The sequence below is a fragment of the Drosophila erecta genome, unplaced genomic scaffold (genome assembly GCF_003286155.1).
Source record: "Drosophila erecta strain 14021-0224.00,06,07 unplaced genomic scaffold, DereRS2 tig00000055-arrow-pilon, whole genome shotgun sequence".
Classification (NCBI taxonomy): domain Eukaryota; kingdom Metazoa; phylum Arthropoda; class Insecta; order Diptera; family Drosophilidae; genus Drosophila; species Drosophila erecta.
The window spans coordinates 19,723,906-19,746,283 of NW_020825200.1; the positions used below are offsets into that span (position 1 = coordinate 19,723,906).

Below are 22,378 nucleotides of genomic sequence, written 5' to 3' on the forward strand. Positions count from 1 at the left end.
TATTTGGACTTTATAGGGTCGGAAACGCTTCCTGCTATGTGTTACATACTTTTCAACAAGTCTAGGTTACTCCACGAGTAAAAGGGCATAATTATATGACGATATTTAATCCCTGAAATACCCAAAAATAATTCCTTGTACCTGTAATACCAATTCTAATTAATTTTGTTCAAATTTGAATCACTTTTGTTTTGCATTAACGATTTAAAAGTACGCGCCAATCCAACTGCGGCACAACAATAGCTGTCACGTTCCGTCACTCGAACAGTAGTCGTCCCTCTCTAGCCAACGCATTGATTTATGCAGCCCTAAGTCTCCGCGCTAGAGCGAGATAGAGCCACGCACTCGGCAGTCTTACAGTTTTGCAGCCACTGTGAAGCTGAAGTCGGTAAATTTTGATCTTTTATTCATTTATTTACATAAATAGACATCCTACTGTGTGATCTTAATTAGTTCACAGATATTAACATAGTAAGCTGAGCAACTACTTTACGGGTCTTGACTTTCAGTGAAATAATTTAGAGGTTTAGAATAGCTTTAAATGTAATGATTAGTTGTGGTTTGCATCGCTTAAATCTATAGTCCTAAGTCTATGGTCCTAAGTCTACGATTCTCATCCTCAAAAACGCGTCTCAGCTGCAGTCGCCGCAGGGACTGGCAGTGGAAAAGGGTTTTAGTCGCCTTAGTCTAGCTCTAGATTGCATATGTACAAGGTTGGTGTTGTGGGTTCTCTTCGGCCAGGGGTCACTTCATGTAGTAGCTGCTGGGAGCTCGCCCGGAGGTGTACGTGCTCATCGGGATGCCCTGGGGTCCCGGGATGTGGCTGTGGCCCGACGAGTGCGTCACGGACTGATTCTGCGACCCGTACAGGTGGTCCACGCTGGAGTTGCCGATCCCGTTCCCGGACGGCTCGTAGTCCACATCGTAGTAGATGCCGGATTGGTTCTGTTCCAAGTAGAGAGATCGAGGGAATAAATAGTACGTGCTATATATGTACATCGATATGATTAAGATCCTACCGCTATGCTGCCATTGCTGCGACTCTTGGGACGTGGCACTTGGAAGTTGCGTCCCAGCAGGTCGGCGCGATCCTCCTCCTCGCTGGAACTGGAGTTCTCCAGAGTGCGCATTCCATTTGAGCGGGGACCCAGGCCAAGTCTTCTAAGTCAAAGAAGAGCATACTCAATACGGGTTATACATTCAGCTGGACCACGACGATTCATACCTGGGCAATGGCACTGGAGGCGCCAGCGTGGCACTGGGATGCATCTGCATGGTGCTCTGCAGAGACATCCCGCCCAGGGTGCCCATTCCCATGGCGCCCAGGTTGGGGTAGGCAAACATAGCCGACGAAGGTCTAGTGGGTCCGATGGGCTCAGCCTGCTGGTGCAGAATGTGGAATAGTAATTAGTATTCGCAAGCTGCAAGTTGGCCAGATCCTGGACATCTCATCCGAGCAATCTCATTCCTTTTACTCCCTGGCTGAGTGCCAGATACCTACCCCGTAGTGATTCGTCTGGGCCATGACGTCGGCTATCTGGGCCCAGCGCATGCGGTCCTCCAGGGTCACCTGGTAGCCGGCCTGGGGCAATCCAGCGGACTTGAGGGGTGCGGTGTTCATGTATCCAAACACGGGTGAACCCATGGCGTTCTTCTGCTCGCGCTGCCAGCGCCGCGACCACATGATCAGGCACACCAGGGTCAGGACAATGATGATTATGGCCGCCACGGAGGCGCCGATAGCCACGCCCAACACCTCGCCGTCGATTTCGCACTGAGCGCCATAGTGGCTGGAGTCGCAGGTGCACACCTGAGCACCATCCTCCGCGTAGCTGCAGGTGCCGTGGTTGTTGCAGACGGAGTCGGCGCAGGCCTGGCACTCGCGTCCAGATCGCGCTGGCTGGTCAGCCCACGGATCACGAAGTCCTGCCTCGCATGCGCAGCGGAAGCTGCCCCAGGTGTTGCTGCAGCTGGCGCCGGGGTGGCAGTCATTCAGCTCCGGCGACTGACACTCATCCAGATCCTGCAGAGCAGACACAGCGCCCTCCGGAGAGCTCACGTACAGCACGGAGTTGCCGATGTTGTTGTTCCGCCTGTGGAGCACACCCAGAAGATGCTTCTGAACGTCGCTGCGCAGATTGGGTCGCAATGTTTCCACACTTTCATCCAGCTGGAGCAGGAGGAAGTTAATAAGTTAATCAGTGGCCCTGCCTGGATACTACTTGTACATACCTTGATGGTCATGTTCACGTAGACGCCGCTGCCGCCCAGATTGGGGTCGCCCCGGTAGATGTTGTTCACCTTCGCCTCCATGAACTCGTCCGAGTAGGGCGTCATGGACATGGCGGAGTCCAGCTGAAAGAGGAATCATTCAAGTTATGTTAATATGGCATCCGCCCCAAACCAAAGCTTTTATGGAATTAGTATTTTTTTTTATATACTAACTAACCGCTCTTATTGATTCGTAGCTGAGTTGTCCAAAGGGTTCGCTGTGCTTGTCCATGAGCTTGGTGTCCCACACAATCCGGTGCTCGTAGATGCGGTCCACGCGCATGCCCAGGTGGAAGGAGATGACCCGCCGACACGGCTCCCTGTGTTTTCGCCGGGAGTAACCTAAGGAATTCCATTCATATAAGCATACATAGATCATCCAACTCAATAGGTTCCCGTGGGATTTCACCTGGTCTGCAGTGGCAGCTGGAGACGCCGCTGTCCGTCTTGCATCGCTCGTGCTGCGCCTGATCGCAGGTGGAATCATCGCCAACGATGCAGGTGTCGATCCTCACCGGCGGCTGCGTTGGCCTCTGGCGGTAATGGGGCCTCGTGGGTCCGGCATTTGTTGTGGGCGCTCCGCCTTGGGGCTTGCTGTGCCCCTGAAGGTCCACCACCTCTGTTTCGGGCACCACATAGCCACCACTGCTCTGGGTGACTGCGTTCGCAGAGGCAGCAGGCGAGATGGAGGAACCACTGCCACCACCAACACTGCTGGCGCCAACTCCCGGCGTGGATCCCGCTCCTGAGCCCGATCCAGAGCCGGGCAACTGGGGTAGCCGCGTGGCTGGCGTTGTGGCGCCCGCTGGGGGATCTGTGGGGTCACCAAAGAGATTGATGTAAGTGCGCTTGCCGTCGATCGAGACAAAGCCGTCGTCACCTGATGCCGACACGATGATGTCGCCCTGACCTCCGCCCGCCGCATAGCTTCCGTATGGCTTAATGTTGATCGTCTGCTGGGAGCCACTGCCCTTGGGACCCGGTCCCTGGATGGCGGATAACGTGACGTCGAAGATCTCCCCGTAGCCGGGTGGCAGATGCTGGCGGGTGGGCTGCACCGCTGGCAGGGGAAGGGTCTGCTGGGTGGGTGGTCGCTGAATAGGTGGGCGTGGCCGACTGCCGGGCTTAAACTCAGGGTCATCAAGGACTATCCCAGGACGGGGATGGTAGGGGGCGAGCGGAGTGGCATTGGTGTTAGCATTGGAACTATTAGGCGACACACTTTCAGTGGTACTCGTAGTAGATGGCGGGACAGTGGTTGAGGTGGAGCTGGTGGTGGTGGTGGTGGTGGTAGTGGTGGTTGTGGTGTGTTCTTTGGAGGACGTAGGTTGGATGGCGGAGGCCGGGTTGGAGGACGAGGAGGTGCCCAGCGCGGAGGTGACACTTGCTTCCAGACTGGGTGTTCGGTTGGCGGTCATGAAGATCACCTCCTCGGTGGAGGGATCCAGACCAAGGCTCTCTGAAGTGTCCATGGACATGGGCACATACGTGGAGGACATGCCCATCACGGTGTGCACCACGGAACTGGTCTCAATAATGGTGGTGAAGCCCTCATCGTGGGGAGACTCCTCGGGTAGCTTATTCTTCTCGCTTCCTGGCTTTGGCTTGTGCTTCTTCTTTGAGGGACTCGTTGGGGAAGTTGTTGGACTCTTGGTTGTGGACGGTGGAGGGGGAGGCGGTTGCAGCTCGTCTTCTACTTCTCCGCCAGCGCCGTCCGTATCCTGATCGGACACTTCGATGTACTGGGCATTGGCATCTTCGTTGGAGAACTCCGAGTCGTATGTGGTGTCGGTGGGCAGCACCGCATCATCAGTCGGTTGCGACTGCTCCTGATGATTCTGCTCCTGCTCCTTCTCCTGCTCGTTCTTTCTATCCGGTAGCTCCTGCGGCTGAAGAGGCGCTTGCGCTGGCGGAGCTGGGAGAGGCTTATATTGGGGCAGGGGTCTCCTATTGCCGCCCACACTGGTGGCGATGGGTGGGCGTGGCTTGTTGCGGTACCAGGGCGGACGATTGCTCACGAATCCCGGACGCACGGGCACAATCTGCTCGGGAATGGGAACACCAGTAATGAAGGGTCGTTCCGGCCGATCGAAGGGATACGGCGGCGGACGCATCGAAGTCCCGGGCTTCTGAGCCTCGTAGTCGATGGGCAGGTTCTGGGTCTCGGAGATCCGCGGTGGGCCCCGATTGTTGATCCTGCTGGCCGAGGGCCGCCTGATACCTTGTGTATTAGCGTGGACATTGACATTGCCGTTCAGCAGCTTGACGATACCTGTTATGATGTCCTGGATGTCGGGGTTTCCGTTCTGGCGCGGACTATGCGGCGCCTGGGTGGCACTGGCTGCCATCGCTGAGGTGGCAGTACTGCTCGTACTCGGCCGGATCGGGGACCCCGACACTAGCGGTCGCAGGTCCCCCCGCCCTAAAAAAGACTGCTCTGCGCTGCTGCCACCTCGAGACAGAGTCTTCCCAGCCCTGATCCCCTGGTGCGTGCGCTCGGGCTGCTCATCCTGGTTGTCGAACGTACCCGTGGGCTTGATGTTGTAGTGGAAGTACCGTCCGGCGGACACGTCCTTCTCCACATCCTCCGGGTAGTGCACGTCGTTGGGTCCGATTGGCTGCTGGTCACGCAAAATGGGCGACGCTGAGCGCTCCACGCGCTCCGCCCGCGTTTCGTTATCGTTCACGTCCAGGGGCGATGATGGACCCTCGGCCAGGCCGTTAATGGAGTCCGCCATGGTGCTCTCGATCATCTGGCGGGCCGGGTTGCGGTGGCTGCTCGACTTAGGCGAGATCTGGGAGACGCTTTCGTGCTGGCCAGCTGTGAAGGTTGGTGGACAAGTATGTTAGACAATATGTTCCAAATTGGGTTCATACCAATAATTTTAATAACTATTATAACTAGATTAAAGGGTTCCCTTTTCTGACCCTATAAACTATATGTATTCCTAAGCAGGATCAAGCCGAGTCCATCGAACTAGTAAGTGGAGATCAGCGATGGAGGCTCTAGTGACGCCTATTATTGAGTGATACTTGGTATACAATGTACACCTTTACTGAACACTCATATTTACAAGTAATATTCGCTCGTAAAAGGGGGGCCAATATGAAATCAAACTTTATGGTCAGCTCTTTCATATTATTCAATCAAATCAATTTCAAAATATGAGTCTTCAATGGGCACAATGTTATGCCACAAGAAAACGACAAGAAAGGGAAATGGTTGAGTGAAAAGAGCGTTGAGTTCCGACGTTCCTTTTCCCGCGAAGCCATCATCGCATAGCCAGAATCTTCACATTGGAGTTTCACTTTTCACTTGCCCATGCACCTGCCCCCCAGTCCCTCATTCCCTCCCAGTCCCAATCCCATCCAGCTCGCCCAGCGCAGCCACCACTCCGTCATTGTCAACGCGATTCATTTACATGTGGAGGAAATAATGCCCAGCCCATCCAAAGTCGGCTCGGATCAGTTTCCATCTCTGTCGCAGGCTTGGCAGGCATCATTTGTTTTCGATGTCAGGTTTGAGCCGCAGTCTTTGTCTTTCTGCCCGCCCCTCGGATTCTTTTCACTATCTTTGCATATAATTGTGTTTGTTTTCCTTCAAAATTGTGGGTTTGCGCACACGGTGTGTGGATGCATCTGTCACAATGCGAGGCTTATTACTGATTACCCTGGGTGCTCCACACATGGATACTCGTGCATTGATCGGTGGCCTCGGGCAGATCTGTACTCGCTTGGCAGCCTAGGAAGAATTTCACAAATTGCTACGTCAAGCGTTGAAAAGATGCCAGCCGAGTTGTTTTTCCCCTGATATTCAGCGGCTGATTTTCATCATTTCCTCGGATATGGCAGAGCCGCCACAAGCAACTTAAATATAGATTTGTGACTTGTAGAATGCAGATGGCAATCGAATGGGGACAAGCTCTCAAACCCAGCTTGTCGAACGCGGAGATCTTGAATGGGCACTCTTATCGCATCGCATCGGCACTGCAATTTTCAACTCTCATCCAGTCAGCCAGCGCACCGGGAGAAATACAATCGAAGATGCAATCTAAACGCAGTAATTTTGCATGCATTCGCAGCGATTGAAAGTACAGTAAAGACCCGAATGCTACGAATGTGTCCTACAATGGGTTTCAAGTAAACGAGGTCAAAATGACGCGTTTTATTGATTCCCGTTCGGCACCACATTTGAATCCATCAATACTCAAGCTGTGAATTTTCAAGCAAACGTAGATCTCGCTGAGATCTTTGACACCTTCCGAGGAGATTTGTTTGCCGTGGGCTTTCTACGACTTTGTACTTTTCTCCCCATTTTTTGGGTGTCGGGTGCATGTCATCTTTTGGGCCTTGAGGAGGAGGGCCAGAACAAGTTTAGGTCGGCACAACAGTCATAATTCACACTCGCTCCAAGAAACCCGTTTAGCTATTGAGCTTAACCCAATTGCCGAGTTGCATTGGTGGCTCTTTTTGAGTGTCGTGGTTTTTTGATTAAGTTTGGCACAGATTTTACTTTCACCTGTCGCTAAACTGGCTCGCCACCGATTGAAATACACAATATTTGTTTCACTTTCTTCGCGCCAGCTATTTGTTGCGATTTTGATATAATTAGCGCTTCCTTTTGGGCAGGCGAAACAAAAGCTGGCGACACAGTTTTCACTTTCCTTGCTGCGAATTGTTCATTTTCCAGTTTTGCAGTTTTCCTTTTGGTTTTATTGATTGCGAGCCTAAGTGCGTCTGGGATTCCGATTTTGATTGGGGTGGCGGTAAAAGTGAGCCGGCGGCTGTGAAACAGGCACTCTTGGACAGAGCTGGCTAAATGTGTAACGCAATTTGGTGAACGAATGAACGAAAATTGAATTCCATTTCGGAGCGGGGCATGCCACACTTTCACGGCCAGGCCGCAACGAAAGTAAAACCACTTGGCGTCCGGATCTCTTGGCCATTAAATCCAGACGGGCTGGGTTGAATGCACCCGATTTGACAACGGCACGGGGACACCAGCAAGAGTCGTCATTAGTTCCAGTGCTTGCCCACACTAACTCGATCGCTACTCCGCGGAGCTCCGGCGAGGACGCACGACTGGTGCCCTGTCTCTTCTCGGGTCTCTTCCAGCTCCAGCCCAACCCACACGGCGCCCATTCCTTCTGCTTGAAGCCAACGCCAGGCACGACTCCAATTCCACTCAAATTGGCGATTTCAGCGCCTCCAACTCGCCGACACGAAATCACTTTCTATTTCGCTGCACTTTTCAACTGTTTCCCAACGTGGCCAAAAGCAAAACAGAAATTAAGTCCGCCTGCTCGCCTCTAATGTGCGCAAAGCTGGCGCAGATAATTGCTTATGACATACCACAATTTTCCGTTCCGACTTCAAAATTTAACGCACGTCCCAAACATTGCGCATACGACATGTATGCCCTGGCCACTTTCAGTGTGCAATTGCGCAGGCGTAGAAGGCTGGCTCGATTATGTAATAGTATAATTTAAGGGGCTGCTCGAACGGCAGGCGACAATTCGTTATGTTTTCACCATAAATAGAATTATGTAATTGCTTTTAAATTACAAGCTGTGCCGGAAGGCGCGTATTTTATCAATAAAATAACTATAGAAAATATGATGCGACTTTATTTGTGCCGCTTTATTATTTTGTGTGCATTTCTTTTATTGCAAAAATATATTTTGATAGGCATTTCCCTAAGGTATAATGCAATGAAAGTTGTTCGAATGCTTTTTGTTTATAAGAAGTAAAAAGGGCAATGATTTGCATTTTTCAAGTAATCCGAACACAATATGAACCATCATGAAACGAATCTAAAGAAATCCCAAACGCATCGCTCACCTCTCTATTTTTATGGTTTTCTATCCTGAGCTTCTTTCAGCTCTTTGAATTGGCCCATAAACATAACTCAACCGCCCATTTGTGAAGTCCGCAGACCCAACGGCGAAGCCATTCTTTAAAGCAGAGATGTGGTCAGTCCCTTAGCTCGGAATGCCATCGAAGCAGCCACGCCCCGAATGCAGAGATCTAGAACCGCCGGGACGGACTGAACCGAATCCAATCCAATACAAGGGTCTCTGGGCGATATCTAACGTCCAAGTAAAGCATTAAAATTTGATTTAGTGCTAATTGATTTGCTGGCCGTTCGACTTTCGTTGTGGGCGTCGTGGCCAAGGCTGAGGAAGTGGACGCAGTCCAATGGCCAGGGAAAGCCGTGCAGCAGTGGGTTCTAGTGCGACCTGTCCAGATTGCCCTCATCCGATCCGTGGGAGCTGCCGAGTCATTCCTCGCGCTTTTCATTAGCAAAGCAAATAAAGTATCTGTGGCCCGGGTCCAAGCACTTGTGCAATCAAGCCGTCAACTGGCTGGTGTTGTTGCTCAAGAGCCGTCGGCACCAACAATTGGCCATGGTAGAACTTGAAGAGCATCTTGGCCAGACTTTTCTCCGTCGCTGTGAGACGTCGGCTGAGTTGCATGAGCTGCAATTAACGAAGTGACGACGACAACCGACACATGGCAGCATGAGGCAGCCTGCACTCCACTCGACCCAAAGTAGTGTCTGGTGAAATTGAAGCATTTCGCTGGAAAGCTGATTTTCCGTATCCATATTTAGTGGTTTATCTTATTCAGCCACAGAGACCATGACGCTTGGCCTTTGGCGCTGCACGAGAGTTTTTCCTTTGCAAGCGCGTGGCTGCAGTTCGAAATGATTTAACAATTTTATCCAAGAGCTTTTTTGTCTGCACTGGGCAAATTATTTATTTCAACTTTGCGACGAAATGCAAGTTGAATCTGTGTCTCTTCGGGAAACTTTTTTTATTTGATCGTCCCACTTGACCTTGGTTTTTCTCGCGGTGTTCGGGCTGCATCCCTGTATTAGCCCCTCAGACGTGGATCCAAAGCGAATGACCTTAATCAAGGTCTAGCTCTGATCTAACCGCCTTAGGTTGGGAGCACAAGACGAAGCCAAAGTCGAGGTAGAAGTGGAAGCCATTGCTAAAGGCGGTTGCTGTCCGGCTGCGCAACTGCGTTTCTGTTTTGGTCAGGCTTCCGCGGATGCGGCTGCTGCAGTTAGTTTCGCTCTGCTGCCTGCTGAGAGCCGAGTCTAAGCCAGGCCAAAAATCCAAGCTAAAGGGGAAATTTATTGCCGGCTTGCGCTCCGCTGCCTGTAAACGTTGCAGTGCGAAGAAGCTGGCAGAAAGTCTCGGACTTCAATAGAAAATTCGGGGCAGGCGCAGGGATCCCAGGCCCGACTTAATGGCCCCACTTATGGAATCTAATTGTCTCACATGTTTAATTAAGTCGCAGGAGCCGCGGCCCCTAATGGCCAGGCCAGAACCAGACTAAGCCCTGTAACTGGCTGCAATTTAGCTGGCGATAAGCGATCTGCACGATCTCTTGGGGAATGCTGGTAAATAGTTGAAATCGCATTCGGTGCAGCCCCCAAACACGCCATGAGAATACTTTAGCAGTCAATAGCTTGGCTTGGGTCAGTAACCCAGTGCTGCGGAAGGTGGTGGAGCACCAAGATCCCAATGAACCATTATAAAGATTCTCTTGAGAGAGCAGAAATGGAGCACTGGATATGTAATAGCGCATTAGAGACGAAAAAGATGATGATCCCGCTCCAGGCAATCGCACATTTAATGCCGCGTGGAGCTGAGCTGAAGCTCGAAACATATTGATTGAAAGGCAAATGGATACCTCTCTCTCTGCGTTTCCCATAGCAATATTTCTCATCTCCACAGCTCCAGCGAAACTGGGTCATTGTACCCACAGTAGCCGGCTTAAGTGGAGTCGCCAAACGGAAACTAGTTGCCAGCCAATATGGTCTTAATGGTCTGTGACAAGTTCAGGACTGACTGTGTGTGTGTCAAATAAGAGTCCACAACAAGTGGTCACCAGAACCGGCTCTCTACACAGAAAGAATACCACTTTATATACAAGCTGTCAGTCAGCCAGCTTTTTATTGGACTATTTCCAACTGCGTGCCAAATAGAAAGAAATATAAATGGGTAGCTGCGCCAGTGTGAGTGAGCGTGGGTATTATTGTGTCATTCGGGTCTCTGTTTTGTTTGGATAGCCAGTTAACTGCACCCATTTAACGGACTTTTATGGTCGGTTCTTTTTGTCATTTCTTTTTATTTTGGTTTATTAATTGAGGTTGGAATGTGCAAGTTTATATACTATGCAAACTTAATGTGATCCAGTTCGTTGCCTAAGTCTTTCGATTTGATAATGGGAAGTACTTATTAAAATCTTTGTGCCTCTTGAAAACATGTAAAAGTATTTATTACTACTTTTGTTCAATTCAAAACATGTTTGTCTGGAACTTTTTATTTTACAGCTTCAATATTCCCTTTCCTTTCCCCTGAGTTTTAAAGAGTAAGTCATATGAAATGCCTAGCGGTCGGTTGTCAGACATTTCCTGTGACATGTGTTTCATATTTTGTTCTGGCCAAATTCACTAGCTGGATCTAAATTCGTGAAGAGTCTGCGATTATAAAATTCCATTGGGAACCGGTTTCAGCTGTCTCCCAAGCAAAATTCAGCAAGAGCATAAAAACAGAATTTCATTGATTACCTTTGGTAGTCAACGCCAAAACATGACTCCAGGAAAGGGCCCCACCCCACCCTCTTCTGGGCGGCGAGCCTCTCTGTTCTCCCACAGCACACCGCAGTTTAATTTGGCCCACAGCGCCCCAGGACGACCATTAAAGATCGGAGGAAGAGAGGGAAAAATAAAAAGAAACCAAAACGACATAAATTGTGGGTTCAGTTGGCTCTACCTGCCGATGGGTGTGCGTCCGACTGTGCGACTGTGTGTCGTGCCTGGCAACTTTCGATGTGCTGAATTTCATTGTACAATTTTGGACATCCCGATCCGAGAGCCGTCGCTCTTCTCACGGGAAAGGGAAAGTATGCAGTCACTGATACGGCTTCGGTTTCACGCTTTGATTGGGCAATCGGAACCCAACTCGAGATCAGTCGGTGCTCGGCTTTAATTGAATGGTCCAGTCAGGGTGGGGAAACGTTGGAGTAAATTGATTATTGGCGATCAGCATGTGAGCTGATTACGAGCTTTAAGCATGCCATATCGACTGGGTGAGAAGGGCAACATGACACTTTCAAGGAAATGAAATTAGAAATTTGATTGTTGGGTTTTTGAGAACTGAGACTGAAACATCTTTCGCTACTCTTTTTGGTATACCAACGCATTCTAAAATATTATGGATGCTGGAGAGTAAATAAAAACTTACTGAACTACATACAACAAAGGCAAAAAAGTGCTTTCCAATCGGTCAGTAACAGTCCAACGTTCGGGCAGCTGCCATAATCTTTTCTTACCGGCTTCAAAAGCCTTCAAAAAATTAAATTATTAATTGCGTCAGCATTGCCAGTCTGTGAACAGGTGAACAGGCTACCAGAATCCCCAGAATCCCCTTCAAGCCAAGATCAAGAATATGTGAGAAACCTGCCGAACGAACCTGCCTCTTGACCCAATTAAGAGTCAAGCGATAAATTTCTGCTCAGCCTGCAACGACGGCGGCTTCTTTCTTCCTCCTCTTTCGCATCAGGCAGTGGATTTTTGATTATTTATTGTACCTCTCGCTCTTTGGAGCCGGGCAAGTGGGCCATGTAACCGAAATGTGCCAAAAAACAAAATAAGAACTCAAAAATGTGAGGGAAAACTGCCTGTGGAACCAGCTAATCTGAAAACTTAATCAGCCCACAGCAGCTGTGAGTGAGGAAGGGGCTCTGCGCGAGGGGGAAACTCAGAAACGAAGGGAAATGAAATCGAAAAACCCATCGGGTTGCGGTAGTAAGTCAGCGGGTTACAGTGTCATAGCTGACTTCCCCACCGAACCCGATCGAAACCATCGATCTTCTGCGGCGATTCGCAGACACAGCAATGCTGGAACTGCGCACCGGGAGCACGGGCAGAAAAGCCCAACTCATGGCGCTTTCTTTGACACTTTTCCAGGGCCTCGAATGGCTCAATTCGCTCCGAGTATCGTATCGAAAGCCCCCAAAAGCCGTTAGCTGGGTGTAACTGTAATAACCGTGGCACTGCTGCGCTTCTTTCTGTTTCACTAAGCCATAACTGAGCAGTCCGGCGCCGAGAGATTCTGTTTTCTTTTAATTAGGCTTGCTGTAAATTTTCACTTCACCCAATTTTCCCGCCCGGCTCTATGTAAATTCCATATTCCATTCCCCATGCTAATGCGGCTTATTAGCTGCATGAAAGGTTTTGGCCCCGCTTCAAGTGGCCCAGTAAACAGTGCAGTTAGCTTTAATTGATTCCAGCCCGCCGAGAGCTGCCCGCCTCAGTTGGATTCGCCCGGATTCGTGCAATTAAGCGGTTTTAGTGGAGTGCTCCCCTGGCGGAGGGAATAGCAGCTATATGATGGAATGCATAAGTAAATGGGAGCCGCGCCTCGGAATCCACTCCACTGTACTCCTGGTGAGGGCCATTCCGCCTTAATTGTAGCTCACATGGGAAGTTGGCACCCAATGCGGTTTAGCAAGCCACAAATCTCTCTCCAAGCAGCCATGAAATCCTAGCAGAGCTTTAACTTTTATTTAAAGACTGCAAATACTGTGTAGTCAATGTTTTTTACACGTTACTCGTAGAGTAAAAGGGTATACTGGATTCGTTGAGAAGTATGTAAGAGGCAGAAAGAAACGTTTCCGACCATATAAAGTGTATATTCTTGATCGGGAGCAATAAACCAGTCGATGTGGTCACACCCACACATTTAAATAAATTCACGTTTTTTTTTATTTTATTATTTTTCCCCCAATTTCTACCTATATTCCAGAAAATGTTGAAATTTCTCGTTTGCACTTCCACTAGCTGAGTAACGGGTATCTGATAGTCGGGGAACTATATAGCATTTTATCTTGTTTTTATTTGAAGGCTTGTTTGAATAGACACCAATAGTTTAACATGCTTAGCTACGAATCAAAATTTTTCAGAGTGCTATGCATCTTACTTCCTTAAATCTTACTTCCTAAAAGGTTAGATTTTCAAATTGTTTTTTAATGGACATATTTATTACGTTGCATTGAAAATTTGTAGGACAACATTTTTTAGAGAAACCTTACTTAAGCTTAAACATCTAAACATATTTATAAACTTAATAATAATAATAATCTCAACTTTGGATAAGTCATGGGTTCTAACTAATTGTGTATTTATTGTGTATTGTTTATTCAGTTTTTTTGCAGATTCTGGTTAGGAATGCATAATATTTTCTTTACCCTTCGTCATTCTGAATAGTTTTTCCCATATTTTCACATATTGCATAAGCTCAGCTCAGAGTCACTTTACGATTGTAAGCCACGCCGCTCAAGTCATAATAAACTTTAATTAACTTCGATTCACGCACGTCACGCACTTTGTAAACGACAAAGCGAGGTGGAGCCAAGTAAACTAAAAAACACAAGACAAGCCCAGCAAAAGTCAATGAATCCGGTATGAATAATCGCAATTGTGCAACTCGAGCTAACCTTCCGTGGACGCTGGCCAATGAATCATGAATCGTCGGCACTGGAGACCGAGCTGCAGATGCGATCAACCCAGTTTGGGGGCTTAAAGTCGTTTGAAATGTGTCACCCATGTGACATATCTGGGTTTTTAGTGGGTCAAGCCCGTATTTCAGTGCAAAAAGGGAAGCAACAAACTTCTGCTCGACAATTGAACGCACTTGTTCGGGTGTGCTGGCACCTCCAACTCAGTACAGTTAGCACACTTCATTACGTTTGGCACAGTTTGAAGGTAGGTACTTGGGTACCAGATGCCAGATGCCAGATGCCCCTACCCACCCCATTCCCCCAGCTATGCATTCTTAGTAACGCCTAATAAATTATGCAGCAAAGGCAAGCTTTCTAAAAGCCAGAAGACGAAAATGAGCAGAATAATCACGTACGAGTGCTGGCAAGAAATGCCTGTAACTGCCTGAAGCATCTTCATCAAGTGCTGGCACGTCGGGGGAATTCTTTCTTATTTTCAGCTTTTTGTGAACCGACATTCCTCGGTATGTATCAAATTAAAAATTGAAATTATGCTCACGTGTGGAAAAGCTGCTCGCAGTATCTCCGTTTGTAATAACTAAATGCTCGCTTGAGCAGAACCCATGGTGAAAACATATGGTTACTTGAGATAAGATCCACTAGAACAAGTGCGAACGATTCGCTTGGATGATGCGTATAGTTGTGGAAGAAAAGTGGAAAGATGACCTCAAGGTGGAGTGGGTCCTTGTTGCACAAGAGTGCATTTGGTTTCGATATAACTTCCTAACCAATAGGAACAATATTTGTATTCCTATGCAGAAGGTAATGCAATTTCCAATGAGGACAAGTCCAGAGGAATTTGCAACAATCGCATAATCTATGCAAAGATCTGTTGGCTTTATCTCAACTTTCATCCTCCCACTTTGTTCGAACCCGTGAAAGTTGACTGCAGACACAGGCCTAGCAATTAATGTTCAATTTATTAACTGAATGCATGTGAAATTCTTTTGTTGGGCATGTTACTGTCGTGCTCCCCAGCCCCTTTTGCCGCACTGAACGCCCCTCTGGCCAAGACTTACCTGTTGTTTGAACGAGGAGCAGCAGAAGAGCCAGTGGCAACGTCGACACGACCATGGCCATCAAGTGTCGATGGTCTCTTGGCATTCTATTGTTGGAAATCGCTGACGGCCGGGAGGTGTCCCGACCTGCTGCTTCACCTCCTCCGCCTCCGCCTCTGTCTCCGGCTCTACTCGATGGTATAGTGTGTGTTAAGTTCTGTGGCTTTCGTCGCATGTTTGCATAAACTGCGCGTTCCGCGGGCACACTCTTTTCTTCTTTCTTCTTCTTATTGTCAGGGGCTTATTTTATTTATTTTCGGTATGTCGTTGTTTTATTGATCAACCGCGCTTTGGCGAGGCATGTTTTGCTTTGACCGAGTGTATTTATGCTGAAAGGAAGGAGAAAGGTGGTCAAACAGGCGTAAAGGTCGAAAATAATGCTAAGGTTTGCGCCCTAAGTCTTTTGATTTGGCAGAGTGGCTGGCAGTAACAAGGCACATAAGCTAAAATAAATGCTAAGCTTTTTGTGGCTTAAGTGTTTTGTCCGCGGCAAATATTGTTGCATTGATAGTAGGGAATTCGTTTTTGTCGAATCACACGCAAAAGTTAGGGCTTCCAGTCTTTTGATTTGGAAGAGTTTTTTGCACTTCTTCTTGGGGAATTCGGTTGAGTGCACACCCCTTTCTACTATTTATTCGAACAGCCGAAAGGTTCAAGATAATGATAAAGTTCGTGCCTTAAGTCTTTTGATTTGGTAGAGTTTTTCGCATAGTTTAATGTTCCATGTGTGTATTGGGGCCTGCGTTTGAGGAACTTTGATAAGAAACCTCGTTTCTCGCCCCTTCATGGGCCCCCAAAGCTCACAGTTCGGGTTTTGTTGTTATATTGCGTCAGACAGCCATGGGTCGAACCCTCATTAACCGGCAGTACTCCACAATAGTGGCATTAGCATTTACATAAGCAGCGGCTGAGTAAGTCAATAAACCCGGCCGGATGAAGGGCTGGAAAAGAAAACAGTTTCAGAAAAACTTCGGTTTTGGTTGCCAGTTACGCAAACTGAAGCGTTCCATTCAGCAACTAACCGAACTCGGCTGATTGAAATGCTAATTTTGATTGATGTCCAAGACGCTGAAAAATTGGCTGCAGCGAAAGTCCAGTCTCAATTTGAGGTGCCAGAAAGCAAAAGTGAAATTCCGCAGCGAGCCATCAACTGGAGCAGATAATCTGTCGCCAGTTGTCCGTGCCCTAATCGATTCCAGCTGCCCGAGATTACCCAATGGCTGGCGTGCTAATCAGAAGCCAAAACAAGCCAGCATTGCAAGCCGCAGTAACTGAAGCAATTGCCGAGCATTAGCTGGAAAGTGAAAGCATCCAGAGCAGCGGCAGCGGAGATAGCAAATGGAAAGGAAAGGTAAAGGTTGCCGCTGCAGCATGCGAGTGAATACACCATTTGTATGTGTACGTGATCTCAGACCGGATCGGACCGGTCGCTCTTGAGTCATGAGTCCATGAGTCCATGAGTCGCGAGTCCAGGTCTGAGTCTGATATTTGGCAGATCTTCGCTTATGGCCTTTGTTTACCCCCCATTTTGGTCTCGAAAGGAACCTTGAAATATCAACTCTGCACGCTTGAAGAATCCCAGTGAAATAGAAAGTTTTACGTGAGCAGCCAGAAGAGCAAAACCACAACAAAATCTATTTTTTTCGTGGGCCGTTCGCATCTGTGTTTCTGTTGGTTTCTGGGCTGTCATTAAACGAATCCACTTTTCAGCGGATTGTTGTGTTTTTCCAGTGAGCGACTCGCCCACGCTGCCGGTTGTTTACATTTTCATAGGAATAATTTTTGGTTTTATCAACTTGCTTTCTTTTCGTCCCGGGCCTTGGACTCTCGGCAGCCAGCGGAAGTCGCAGCTCGTAATTAGTTTTCATTTCTTTCGCCTTTGGTCTTCTTCAGTTAAATGACTCATGCGATTTTTCATAAGCCATTTTTTTCGGAGTTTGTCGGTTGCGTAAGCGATTTCTGAGCCGGCAAAGAGCCAAAGGAAGGTGAAGGTGTAAGAAAAGGTAAATATGAAAAGGGAGTTGAGATTTATCGACTGAGAAAGAGAAAATGAGAGTGTCCAAGGCAAGAAATCGAAAATTGCATAACCGATAATTGCCGACCTTTGTGACTGTCAGGTATACAAAAGTAGGTGTGTGATATATCCTTTAGTACTGCCAGTTTACACCTCAAGCCTCCTCCACTCCTTTCACAAGTATCTGATCTGGATTTTCCATTTCGGACTCACCTCTAAGCGTTTCCATTAATCACACGATTGAAATCCCCGAGATTTGATTGATGTTTTTGCGTGCAGCACTAATGCACGTTATTTTCAATTAGATTTTGCACATAAATAACGCCAATAATGGAAAATTTCACCAGTTGGTTTAGGCCAAACGAACTGCAAAAACGACAAGGCACACCAAATTGAAGATCTGGCCGACGCAGCCAAATCCAGCTGCGGATTCGGCCCCAACCGGACCGGGTAACCCAGTGGAAATGCGGTTTTGTGGCTTCAAGGAATGCAAAACGCTCAACTCTGAATAATCGAAAAGCAAAAATCAAGCGACAGCTGCCCCATAGAAATTGGCACAAGTGCTCTCGAAATGGCACAACTAACAGTATCAAGTGCTGGAACGGGAACCGGGAGTGGGCAGTCTTGGACTTGGACTTGGTCTTGGACTTGGACTTGGACTTGGACTTGGCCTGGAGCAATTTAGCGGGTCGCGTTGCAGTCGACGGACGTGTGTAGGCCGTCGGACAGGTTGCAGCGGACCACGTATCCGGTTGGGGCAACCTGGCGGATGCGAGATGTGCGGTGCGCAGCCTCGCTGGTTCTTGCGCGAAAAGAGCCCAATTAATGCTCTCCACTCCTGGGCCCGGGCCCGAGTGGCTCTCTAATTGGGAGTGAAACGGCGGACAAATTATAAATTTGCAAGCAATTTCACAGCAGCCCAGTAAACAAAGGCCGCAGCCAAAACCAACTAAGCCAGCCAAGCAAAAAGGTAGCGCGAAAAAAAGAAAGTTTTTGAAGTTTTTGTTGCTGCCGCCTTGGGGTTTGTATGTACGAGTATTTTGCTTGTCCACACACACAGATGCGCGTAGCACAAATATCATTTATTCGGCATACGTTTACATATTCGCCGTTTGCTTCACTTCAAGAAAAACACTCGTTTCTTTCTCTGGCTCACTCACACTCGCACTCACACGCATGCCTCCTAAGTTATTCACTTTTCATAGACTCGAACGCACTCACACACGCACATGGGCCCGATGGCGGCTAACCGGCGATGGCTTCTTCAGCTTCTGGCCACAATCCACGCTCACCTACCGAAAACCGTCAACAGGTGCGCACCGTTCGAACGCTCGACTCAAACTGACTCTGCGAAGCCCGAAGAATCCGCGCGGAGCCGAAGAAACGAGAAACCGGAGCTCGCTTGGCCGCTCTTCGGAAGAGTGCTCCCCAGCCAATCTTCGCTTCCATTCTTCAAAATAGGTTTTCGATTTGGTGGCGCAAAGGCAATATTCGCAAAAAGTTTCCTTTTCTCTGTATGCGGTGGCATTAAAAACTCTGTTGAGCAATAATGCACATAATATAATACTAATAATAATAAAAGATTAATATAATACTAGACTTATAGAAAGGTATTTCCATAAATTGGAAGTTTACTATAATGCTAGTAATTTCAACACGGGCTGGAAAGGTTGAAAGGCAGGAAGGAAAAATCTAAACGGCTTGCATTCTGGAATGGCATTCAAAGTAATTTTACATAGTTGTGTGACTTTCGCTTATTACTGCTTTTCTAGAGTATCCAATGTGCTACATGGAATTTTCTTGACTCTGCGGAGTAAAGATTCAGCCCCAAATGACGTGGGTCCGTGGGGAATTGGAGCTACTAACAGAGTCCACTTAAACGGAAACAGTAACAATTGAAAGTGGCAATTTGGGGAGCGTACGCGCCTTAATTAGATCGCGGATTAAGATTGTCCCATCGAATATTGGGTGGATCCGCGGCGATTTCCAGGCGGAGTCGATGCCAATCAGCAGCAATTACTGTGCAAATTGCCCATGCCGATTCCGCTGATTTCGGCTTTCGATTGCAAATGAGAATAGCTCGATGGAAAAGTGGGATTAGCAATGGAAACATGGAGGAGTATCGAATCGAGGCAGTCTGTTCGATCGTCTGCGCATCATGCCACAAAACCATGCCCCATGACCAGTGAAATTGTGTTTGCCGGGCTTGTTTTCTTTTATTTCATTTCATTTTCTTGCCTCCTCTGCGTTTTCACACTTTTCACGAATCAACGTATCCATTGTTGGGCAGCTTTGCTAATGGAATCGGCAAGCAGCCACCAGCGAACCATTAATTGAGCACGCCGGCGGCTTTAATAGTTCTAAAGCAGCTGGGTATTAGTGTCAGAGTCGCAGTGAATCGGGCAGCGGTACTCCGCTTTAATTTTCACAATTAACTTTATTTATTCGATCATAAACATGTGCATTACGGGAGAAGGGAGAAGAGAGCAGGACTACTTGGTTAGTATTTCGGCAGCTCGGAATAGCGCGGCGGCGTGGACCACAGGACGCTGGAGTTTCGCTTCAGCTGGCTGGGATCGATGTTCGGGAATATCTGCTTCAGGTCCGGGGTGGTGGGCGCCACCGAGAAGAAGCTGTCGATGATGTCGGTTGGGCAGTGGCTCTGCATAGCTATTGCCTCTCCCCTTACATGGCCTGCAAAAGAACGCATCGTTAGTCGAAGCCTTAAAAACATTTCCTTTAGTTGAAATGGAAATCCAACTGAGATGTTGGCAGTTCAGATAGGATTAAATTAAATTATTTTCCGATGAAAAAAGTATGTATCTCGCAAAATATTCTTCGAAATATATAAAATAAGTGGTTTCTACCTCTGTGTATTGATACTTACTTCGACTCCAGGTGGGTGCAGGAGGACGCTTGTGCGTGACCTTGCCCTCGTCGTCTGTGGAGTCGTCTTCGTGCAGCATCTCCCAGGTGTACTTGGTTTTCGGCGGTGGCGGAAGCATCTTCTTGGACTTGGCGCCGGATAGCTGCTGCAGCTTCTGCTGCTCCAGCTCCTTGAGCTTGGCCTTTTTAAGGGCCTCGGCTTCCTCATGCTGGCGCATCTTCCGCTGCAGCTCCTCCAGCTCTTGCCGCTTGCGCTCCTCAATTCGCTTTCGCTCCTCCTGCTTCTTGGCGCGCTCGGCGGCCAGCTTGGCCATACGCTCTGCTCGCTCCCGCTCCTTGGCTTCGCGTTGCTGGGCAGCCTGCTGGTGTTTTTGCTCGCGCAGCTTCTTGCGCTCTTCCGCCAGGTTGTGCAGACCCTTGCGGAAGTCGTCCCCGCTATTCTCGCGCGATAGCGTTTTTGTGGACGTGGAGTTGACCGACTTTAGGTTCGTACCGGTGGCGGTCTTCATCAGAGTAGTGGCCTTAGACGCGCTGGCTGGTCCCTTTTTGGGCTGCGCCGAGCTCAATGGAAGCGTACTGGTCGTTTGAGTGGGCGTGAAGAAGCGTCCCATAGTTGGAGCAGGCAGCTTGCCAATTTTGGGAGTGTTGTTTGATCCTGGCGTGCCCTGCTGAAGAGTTGAAAAAGAACAAGTTAGCATCGTGTAATCGCCAAATGGTACAAGATAGGTCATTGTAAATATTTTAACCCAATGTCTGTCTGTGCTTGCTATGGGCTGCAAGAATAATGACCTACCAGATCATTTCCCCGCTTAGGGCGCAAGTTCTGTGCATTTGCCGCATTCTCAAACGCCTCTACGCGCATTTTCACCGGACTCTGAAGCAGTGGGCTGTAAAAGTAAGAAAGTAAAGATAGTTTAAGAGGTTCACATGCAAGAAGAGGCAGGGGTCCTACTCACTTGAAGAGCTCATGTGTACGGGTAGGCAGTTTTATAGCCTTGATGCTCGAGAGTAGCTTGGTCGTCGGTCGCTTCTCCTCCACCGACTCGTCCTCCGTAAGGAGGCTGTTTTGCTTACCTACAGGTGACCTCTTTTCGTTGGAGTGCACCTCAAAAGTGGTATCCCCAGCCGGTCCTATTGGGCTTTCGCTTGTCGGCGCCGGACCCAGTACCATGGTCGCGTTGGCGTTGGCAATCGTTACGGTCTCATTGACAGCAGCCGGAGCAGCTGCAGCCGCAGATTGCTCTGCAACGGGCGGACCCTCGAGAGCGTCCTTGTATATTGATCGCTCCGGATTCGTTCGCGAATCGGTGCTACACTTGCGAGTGCGCGACGAGACTGGCGAGTTCTTGTCCAGGTCGCTGAAGCGTTCTACCTTGATGGGTCGGTGGCTTTCCGCGTCCTTCTTCTTCTTGCGGCCCTTCTTGGATACCTCCGCGGACGTCGTGGTGTTGCTGGCCACCGTATCGTCCGGTCGTGCTGCCTCCGTTGTTACGGAGACGGTGGTCACATTTGCCGCGGGGACCGCATCAGTTACCGGGGGCAATCCTTCGCTGCTCTGTTTCTCGCGTTTTATCTTCACGCGGAGTGTCTTGGTGGTGTTGACGTCCGCAGTTGTTGAGTCTTCCTCTGGAGGCTTTTGTTGCACTGCGGCTGCTGCTGGGTCTTCTAGCTCTGCCTCCTCCAGTTTCTTCACCTCTGACGCCCGTCCACTGGTGGAGCTGTTGAACTGGGAGACACGCTGCTCGCTCTCAATCTTGATCTTTACGAACTCCTCGTTGCTGGGCCTGCGCATTTTACGGTTGAGCGTCGGCTCTTTGAGTAATTTCTCGCCCTTCAGCTTAGCGGCGCGCTGGGGCCTTCCGGCGACGAGGCTGGTGTCCGCCGAGACGGGCACAGGCGGAGGCGGCATCAGCGAGGCCGTGGAGTCGTGCTCGTTCTCGGCAATGGCCAGCAGCTGGGAGTTGCTGACCCGAGTGCCTTGACGGGCTGACGAGTTAGCCGTGGTGTCTGGAGTTGCTAAAATGGAATATCAAAGGGATAGTTTTCCTTTTAAGCAATAAGATCGCCAGGTTACTCACCCTCGGGCTCATTCTGATCCTCGGCCAGTGAGGTGAGTCGCTTGGGGCGCTTTTTCGTCTGCTGCGGTGTCACCGAAGGGTTCTCCTGACTCTTCGCCGCCGGAGCACTGTCCCTCGTTTTGACCTCCGCCTCCGGATGGCCCGTGCCGTAGAAGAGGTGGTCCAGCTCCTCGAAGTGGGCCTAAAAAACGCAGATGACGCCATGTTGACTGTGTCGGAATTTCGCCTCCTGATCCTGGCTTACCTTGCGCAGGACCTCGAGCTCCCTGCGCAGGTCCGAAAGCGAGCCCAGCACGCCCAAGATGTCCTCCATATCTAGCGACTGTATCTGACAAACTGCAAATCCGGATTCGGTTCCTTCGATTTTTTCGTTTTTTTCAAATGGCGGCAATCGAGACGCGCGTCAGCATATGATAACAGACTGTTAGTTGTGCACTGTTGACAGTTAACAGCGCGTAGGGTGCTGTAAGGCGCATTTATGCCTCCGCTACCCA

The 22,378-nt window shown here is 49.1% G+C and overlaps 2 protein-coding genes across 14 annotated transcripts; both read right to left on the reverse strand.

Moving 5' to 3' along the window:
• Positions 1-360: 360 nt before the first annotated feature.
• On the reverse strand, positions 361-18,436 carry LOC6543346. Of its 13 annotated transcripts, XM_015159235.2 has the most exons (11): positions 18,093-18,435; positions 17,134-17,286; positions 14,868-15,235; positions 3,152-5,092; positions 2,681-3,085; positions 2,450-2,613; positions 2,233-2,355; positions 1,502-2,170; positions 1,226-1,383; positions 1,020-1,161; positions 405-945 (listed from the first exon to the last, which is right to left on the reverse strand). In XM_015159235.2, the coding sequence occupies exons 3-11, from the start codon at positions 15,079-15,081 to the stop codon at positions 745-747; spliced, it is 4,017 nt and encodes a 1,338-aa protein (XP_015014721.1). In that variant the 5' UTR covers positions 15,082-15,235; positions 17,134-17,286; positions 18,093-18,435; the 3' UTR covers positions 405-744. The 13 variants fall into 13 exon arrangements, with proteins under 13 accessions (XP_026834656.1, XP_015014721.1, XP_026834651.1 ...); XM_026978855.1 differs by having other exon boundaries at positions 361-945; positions 1,020-1,158; positions 1,226-1,380; positions 2,681-5,092; XM_026978850.1 differs by having other exon boundaries at positions 2,681-5,092; positions 18,217-18,436.
• Positions 18,437-19,342: 906 nt separating this feature from the next.
• LOC6543099 (MAP7 domain-containing protein 2) lies at positions 19,343-22,337 on the reverse strand. The gene is made up of 6 exons (XM_001970612.3): positions 22,129-22,337; positions 21,885-22,065; positions 20,763-21,822; positions 20,600-20,693; positions 19,808-20,474; positions 19,343-19,614 (listed from the first exon to the last, which is right to left on the reverse strand). The coding sequence occupies exons 1-6, from the start codon at positions 22,195-22,197 to the stop codon at positions 19,421-19,423; spliced, it is 2,265 nt and encodes a 754-aa protein (XP_001970648.1). The 5' UTR covers positions 22,198-22,337; the 3' UTR covers positions 19,343-19,420.
• Between the last annotated feature and the right edge of the window lie 41 nt (positions 22,338-22,378).